The sequence below is a fragment of the Charadrius vociferus genome, unplaced genomic scaffold, assembly GCF_000708025.1.
Source record: "Charadrius vociferus isolate BGI_N301 unplaced genomic scaffold, ASM70802v2 scaffold60, whole genome shotgun sequence".
NCBI classification, from domain to species: Eukaryota; Metazoa; Chordata; class Aves; order Charadriiformes; family Charadriidae; genus Charadrius; species Charadrius vociferus.
The window spans coordinates 23,741-31,499 of record NW_009646524.1 but is presented as its reverse complement, the minus strand read 5'-3'; the positions used below and the strand labels follow the sequence as shown (position 1 = coordinate 31,499).

At 38.6% G+C, this 7,759-nt stretch overlaps 1 protein-coding gene across 1 annotated transcript; it reads right to left on the bottom strand.

Moving 5' to 3' along the window:
- Positions 1-1,188: 1,188 nt before the first annotated feature.
- LOC104286662 (MARVEL domain-containing protein 2-like) lies at positions 1,189-7,757 on the bottom strand (the record flags this gene model as incomplete). Its single annotated transcript, XM_009885280.1, is given in 7 exon segments — positions 1,189-1,305; positions 2,244-2,294; positions 2,717-2,888; positions 3,746-3,882; positions 5,004-5,036; positions 7,240-7,589; positions 7,592-7,757. Coding segments are annotated over 7 exon segments (1,026 nt in total), but the record flags the coding sequence as incomplete, so codon positions are not given.
- Positions 7,758-7,759: the final 2 nt, after the last annotated feature.

The window sequence follows — 7,759 nt, the reverse complement described above, 5'->3', positions numbered from 1 at the left end:
TTTTTTTTTTCAAATTAAAATATATTTCAGAACAAATTGCATCTGTAGAAAACTGTACAAAGAAACTATCTAACAATTCTAGTAAGTAAAAAAGTAAACAAAGGTGTGAAAAAGGATACAAAGAGAAAGTTTACTGGCTTATGAAAACAATTGCATATACAAACTTATCCCCAATATAAAAATGTATATTGAATTTATGCAGATACGGTCAGGAAAGCATGTCTATTAAAATATTTTACCTGGCCTCATAAAGGATACTAATAATTTATACTTTGAATGAGAATTAATTTTGCTCTACTTAGTCTCTGAATGCCAAGTTCACAAACAGCTGCTGCCTAGCCAAAATGTCCTGTTACTTGCTGATGAAGAATGAAATGTTTTGCCTTTAAACCCATGGACTCCTACTAAGACGACCCAGAAAAGGTATGCAGAGCGTACTGGCGTATTGCAACACTAATGGAACACTAACATGAGTCTCATCACGTACCTCTGTTCCTTCAAGGCCAGGTATAAATTTGTTGCATCACCTCTAAAGAGGGAGAATAAAAAAAAACCCAAACCAAATAACAAAACTTCAACAGAAGCTCCCTCCGCCCCCCCTTACTATGGCTGCTTAAATAGGAAGTTATTTTGCATCTCTCTCTTTTGCATCTGACATACCACAGAGCATTTGGAAATACAATACAAGAAGTCTCATTAAACTAATTTTTCCACTTGCCAAAATCATTCAGCTTGATTAAGCACTCCTACAAACCCCAGCCAGAAAGAACAGCTCATCTACTTCTGGTATCATTAAGGTATCACCTATAAATAAAATCTGGAATTGTTAACGGCATTTCTGTGCAAACTTTAGACATGGCATGGAGACCTGCTTTCCCTGGTGGGCTCTGCAAGTTTGCAAATACAGTATGTCCAAACAAAGTATGCATATTTAAGAGACCAGGCTGTGTACTGTCTAATAAAAGCAGAACGTTAGCACGGGTTTTCTAAACTTACCTGATAACTTCATTACATTGATTGAAAATTGGATCTGCATACAAAACCTACCAGTAACATGCAACATCTAAGTAAGTGACAAAGTGATTAAGTAATCCCCATAGGTATATTGTTCCGAAAGTAAATAAATACTTTAAAATATTCATATCAATTTAAAAAATAGAAAATAGTATGCACAAAGTGAAGGCATAGCTAAGTTTCTACATGCCAATTCATAACTTTATCATAGTCCTGAATCCGTTGTTTTATGTGAGAAAGCTTATTCTTTAGGTATTCACAACGCTCCTTTTTCTCCAGAAATGCAGGATCCTGCCAGAAACATAAAAACCTTTACATTAATATATTTAACTTTCAGACTCTTCCACGAATACTCTACTATCAAGTATGTTTTTGAATAAGGACAGTATATAAATATTCTCCAAAATCATATTATTTTTCCCTAGTCACAATTTCTTATTTCCTGCTTCCCCTTCCTTCATGAAAGGCTGGAAAAAGTGGTTATGCTTTTATGTGCTATAGTTACTTAGTAATCAGAGCATTTTTTAAACGGAAATCTACAAATATAAATGACATCCTATTACATCATTGGGACTTTATAGATGTGTTTTGTTACATCTAATAAATCCCTCCCCTCAGAAAAGCAATGAAGTTTAACTAGCATGGACACGAAATTTGAATTCCATTTTAAAAAAAAAAAAATATTTGTAATGTATTGTTTTTCATGAAACACAGGTATGCATTTACTGCCTGCATTTAAAAATGACAAAGTGCAACTTCTTGGATGACACTGAAAATTACTTTTTGAGAGTCTGTCTAAGCTCTATGCCGCAAAGAAAATTTAAAACTTCTTTTCAAGGGTAAGACTATGTTTTCCATTGTTAACTTCTCTGTTGGCTGTGTCGGTCAGTGAATATAAATGAACTGGATCTCAAAAAAATAACCAGTCTCCTGAATATAGAATGCTGAGATGAGACATACTCTCAGAAGATGAAAATGCTTAACTGTTGGGTTTTTTTCCCCCACATCTGTCTAATGGAATCATTATTCTCAAAACAGGTTGTTGGCATGAGTGGAGTGGGTTGTTTCCTAAATTTGTCAAAGTTTTAGAAGACAAAATATACAAAGCCTTGTAATAGCTACAGATACCCTGAGCTAAAGGATTGCACCTAGTGTCAGACACATTGGCTATTTACACTTTCTTTGCTATTAATTAGATTCACTAGCAATGTAAAGCTGAAAAGACTCACATTTTTCTTCTTCTTGTATTCTTGCAGAACTTTTGATATCCTTTCCTGTTCCTAATGAAAAAGACCACACATTTTTAAGGACTCCGAGTGGGCCCCATATCTTTATGTAAATTCTACAAAATACTTGTCAGAAGTAAAATTCTCATTTGATCAATCAATTATAGCTGTAACATTTTAGTTGTAAATCTTGTACTTGAGAAATAGTGAAAGTACATTAACTGTAACTCACTCAAACTTGAAAGCTACGAACATGAAAAAACACCAAAAACCCAAATCAGAAAAACATGCCTACAACTTAATTGCAACTTACCATCCTTGACTGATGACCAAAGAAGAAATAACATTATTTGGGGAAACTTTCTCTCCCACCAGGTCACTGCGAGCATTACAAGACATTGTGCCCTAGCTAAAGACAGTCAGAGACTGCCTAATACCACACCTGTTTTCCATGAGCCCATTTCACAGGTACTTACATATATGCTTTCAGGATGGTGAGGAAGCTGTCTCATCAATGCATCCAGCTCATCAAACTTTTTTAATACAGCATGAACTTCCACAGACAGTTCTTTGTACTCAGCAAACTGATCATTGAATACTGCTTTGTACCGGTCTCGCATTTCATTTGTTTGAATTGCTGGGTATTTCCTTAAAAAAAAAAAAAAAATAGTTTTCAAGGACTAGTTTTAGAGATAGGACTTCAACAAACACATTGACCCTTCACTTTAACAGTATATTTCATTATTGTTTGCTGATCTCATAACCTGCTGAATTTTGCAAGTATGTAAAGCATTGAAATCACAAGATGAATGGTTGAGGTTGGAAGGGACATCTGGTGGTCATACGGACCAATCCTCCTGCTCAAGCAGGGTCACCTAGAGCTGGTTGCCCAGGACTGTGTTCAGACAGCTTCTGAATATCTCCAAGGATGGAGACTCCACAGTCTCTCTGGGCAACCTCTGTTAACCCTCACAGTGAAAAATCTTTTCCTAATATTCAGGTGGAACCTCCTGTGTTTCCATTTGTGCCCTAGTCTATGGCAAATGGTATAAAAATTAATTTATGATCTCATGCTTCACCATGGAAAGGCCTGCCCTTTAAAAGGGAGCATGTTATAGATTCAGCATTTAGAAAGTAGAAGAGCAGTCAAATTTCAGGGGCTAAAAAAACAAGTAATTTCCCATGTATTTTATTTTTTTCTACATTGCCATTGTAGTGGTCTGCTGTTCCTTTGGCAGTTATTGTATTTGCTGGATTATAACATTCTGTTTTACAATTTGAGGTTTGGGTGAGTTTTAAGTTTAAGATTCTTTATATTACTAGTTCTATGCCATTGATACCAGCCCCCATCCTGTCCATTTTTAACATTAACTTAATAAAGAATTATGAGTTCCCATAGCACATGCATCCAGAGAAACTAAGAGCGTATATATGAGAAATGCTGAGTGAAAAACATCATCCAAGTATTCTCCATTAAGACTGTTCATCAAAGTCAAGTCACTTACGCTAAGTAGTCTGGCATCACTATAGGTTTAGGAATGTGGCCTGCAGGTATATGACCATTAAGTAGTTCTGGTTTTCTTTCCACTGATTTAAGCTGCCTGTAAGTGACCTCTTCTCTTGGTCTGTCATCACTTTCATACTGTTTTAAAAGGAAAAAAAAAAGTTCTTAATGAAGTCAGTTTTACTTCAAATGCAATATACATACACTACAATATACTCATTTGAAGACAGACATACAAGTATTGAGGAGCAGCAGAAGCCAATCATAGATATTTCTTACAACCCTTATTGTAATTAGAAAATTAGTAGAGTTACAGTAATGTTTCTCACACAGTATTCATCTTCAATTTGTCATAACAGTGGTACCAGTGACAGATAAATACTTCTCAGGGCTTGGAAAGATTTGTCTTGTATGTCTTAAAAAAATAATTTGAGGAAGTTTCGTTGGATTTCCATCTAATTTGTTAATGAAGAGCAATCACTTAGTTCTCTGGAGTTCCCTTTTTTCCTATTGCACAATTTATCACTTGATCCAGAAATAAAAGCGCATGGAGTCTTGTTGGAACACTTAAAAAAGGATCCTGATCCAATACTGAAGCGACAGAGAAAACTGGTAGGAAACTCACAGTATCTAACAGGAGACATTTAAGAGTGACATAAATACACCACAAATTCTCTACGAATCATCAACTTCTGCTGTTAAGATCCTATACAATCTTTGCAGTGTATGTGACTGCATCTTTGTGTGGCAGAAGCACTAAAAGTGCTGATACTTCAAAACTGGTAAGGAGGTCTTTGGAGCAGTCTCACAGACACAGAAGTAGGCTCAACTCACGGAGCACCTACCACTGTGCTTCCACTGGCTGTGCTCCAAGTTTAACAGACAGCCAGGAGGAAAGAGTCTCTAAAACCTACAATGCATCAGATGACCTGCTGTTCTAGCGATGTCCGCCAAACTCTGTGATAAATGCTACAGAACCCGTGACTTCATAAAAGAGGGTAAGAGCACATACAGAGGCAGCCACCAGATTTGCTTTCTACAGTAAATTTTATAACCTAGCCTAACTAGTAGTAACTTCTTTACAAGCTTTTTCCAAACCTAGGTAAGAGAATGTTGCACAGACTACAGTACAGAATTAAACCTGACCTCTTCCAAGCCAAATAAGTAAATAAATAGATAGGTCAATCAAAATAGTCAAAAGAAAAAGAACAACCATTTGGAAATACCAGTAAACAGAAAAATAAATTCCTCCTTCCTACCTTCTTTTCTGGAAAAGAGGACTGTGTTTTCATCTGTCAAAAAAATGGAAAGAACTGTAAGTCTTATTTTCAGCAAAAGCAGTATTCAAAATCACAGACTTTTAAAATCTAAACTTTTTCAAAACCACTCTGCACAAAGAATTACATTTATATTTAGGTATGAAGAAGTTTAGCATAAGGAATAAATCAATTGATCTGAAAATAAAGACTATTTAAGAATGGCGGAATGAAAACAACCACCCAAAACCTAGAACAACGACAGAACCTCCCAGAGCATAGCTGTAAGGAACAGCTTGCAGGAAATACTCCATCCACTTCCCAGTCTCCTTTGTGAGTTCACATTCCAGCCCATATTAACTCACTGACACTTTGCAGCCTAATTCCTTGCCTAGAACACACAACAGTGCACTAACTGGTAGCTCAACCAGCAGCTGTTTTGCAGAGCACTCTCCAGAGCCTAACCCATACTATAAAAGCATTCCCTTCAGGAATATGGAGTAACTGGAATAAAAGAACATGGGATGAGTGACTGAACACCTTCTGTATAATTCCAGCCATCACCTCATTCTTGCAGGACATATTAAAAGTTGGTCAAAAAACTCTGTTATCAAAGAGCTGCAAGGTACCTTTCAAAGGTACCTCAGTTTTATGCAAGATGGCGGAATGGAAACCAGTGTTAAAAGAAAATGCTGCAAAACAGACTGCAGTCACAGACCAGAGGAAATGCAACATGAAACCTGCTCTCTCCTACTGAAAGCACTTAAAAGCTGACCCCTCCTTAAGTTATGCTTATGTAGGCTTCACATACATTAATAAAACAAATATAACATAAAATTATGTTTTATTAATTTCTAAAGGGTTTTTTTTGGTGGTGGTCTCATGTGAAAGAGGTTTTACACAAATGACTTTGAATTCTCTAGTTGACAGTGATAAGTTGCTACTATTACAGTTTATTATTAACCAGGTGAGTACTCAATGCTCTTAGTAAGGGCACAGCCAGCAGCAATGCAAAATACCCATTGCGAAAAAGATGAAGGTGATTGAAATCTGAGACACCAAAATATAGCCAACTCTGTTATTACTATTATTTTCTGATAACTGTTACAAGGAAAGCTGAAAAGACATGAAGAAGTAGCTTGGAGTTTTGCCTACAAAGTAAAAATAAACATTTAATGTTCTTATGGTCATTCACACTAGTACTTAATGTGCTGAAAGTACAGCCTTCGAATAAATGCTAGGTGGCTTTAAGCCTAACCCTCCTGAACAGCTGAACAAGCACATTGTTCATTTCTTCCTTTGTTTGGAAAATACACACCAGGAAGTAGTTAATCAGCTGATGCAGGAAGAGGGCTGAGTATTACAAAGAAAACAAAGCCAGCTCCTTCACAAAGCAAATTTAAAAAAAAAAAAAAAAAAAAGAAGTCCAAGAATTTGGATCAGACATCTTAAAAACAGCTTCCATTTGGTGATCTCAAGTACTGTTAAGACTGGTGAAAGATCACCCTCAAAGGCTACAGAGACCTGCTGCAGAGAAGGCACCTGACACGACATCATCTATGATCTTACAACTCATAAAATCATAGAAGAGTTTAGGTTGGAAGGGGCCTTTAAAGGTCTTCTAGTACAACCCCCCCCTCCCCCCGGCAATGATACACTGAGCAGGGACATCTTAAACTAGATCAGGGTGCTGAGAGCTGCGTCCACCCTGACCTTGAAAGTTTCCAGGGATGGGGCATCTACCACCTCTCTGGACAACCTGTTCCAGTGCTGCACCACCCTCAGAGTAAAAAATTTCTTCCTTCTCTCTAGTCTGAATCTGCCCTCTTCTAGTTTAAAACCATTACCCATTCTCCTATCACTACAGGCCATATTAAGAAGTTTGTCCCTATCTTTCCTGTAGGCCCCCTTTAGGTACCGGAAGGCTGCTGTAAGGTGTCCCCAGGCCCTTCTCCCCTCCAGGTTGAAAAACCCCAACTCTCTCAGCCTGCCCTCATAGAAGATGTGCTGCGGCCCTCTGATAATTTTTGTGGCCCTCCTCTGAATGCTCTCCAACACGTCCACATCTTTCCTGTGCTGAGGCCTTCGGAGCTGGAAGCAGTACTCTAGGTGGAGTCTCACCAGAGCGGAGCAGAGAGGCAGAATCACCTCCCTGGACCTGCTGGCCACGATGCCCCATCACCAGCTGCTCCCCATCACTCTATACCCAGTATATACAAAATTATAACTAATGACTTACCTCCTGCTCCATTAATTCCCGCTGCCTCCTAGCTCCTTCGTGCCTCCATAACTTTAGAGAAACCACTGCACTAATTAGATAGATGATCACTGTGACAAACAAGAAGATGATCGCTGCTGTCTGACCTCCCTCTACACGGCAAAAAGATGCATTTATCGGCGTCTTAAACAACTGGTAATAGCAGAGCCCGCCTCGGTTGGTATCATTGACGTACACTATGGCAGCCGACATGTACAGAAAGAACAAGGCCACGTTAATTCCGAACTCAGTCAAGGGCCACCAGTTGGAATCAAGGAGGATGGTCCGGTAGTACATCGACATGCCCAGCACCAGCAGCACTATCGTGACACCCTTCCCATCCCCGCCACCACCAGGATGAAAGGTGTTTTGGGTCCGCTGTAGGAGTAGCCCCCGTAGGTGCTGCCGGCCCCATAGCCATAGGGCTGCGAGTACCCGAACATGTTGTACCACTCGTTGTCCTTGTGCACGTAGGCCGTGACGCAGGCGAAGACGGCCGCGG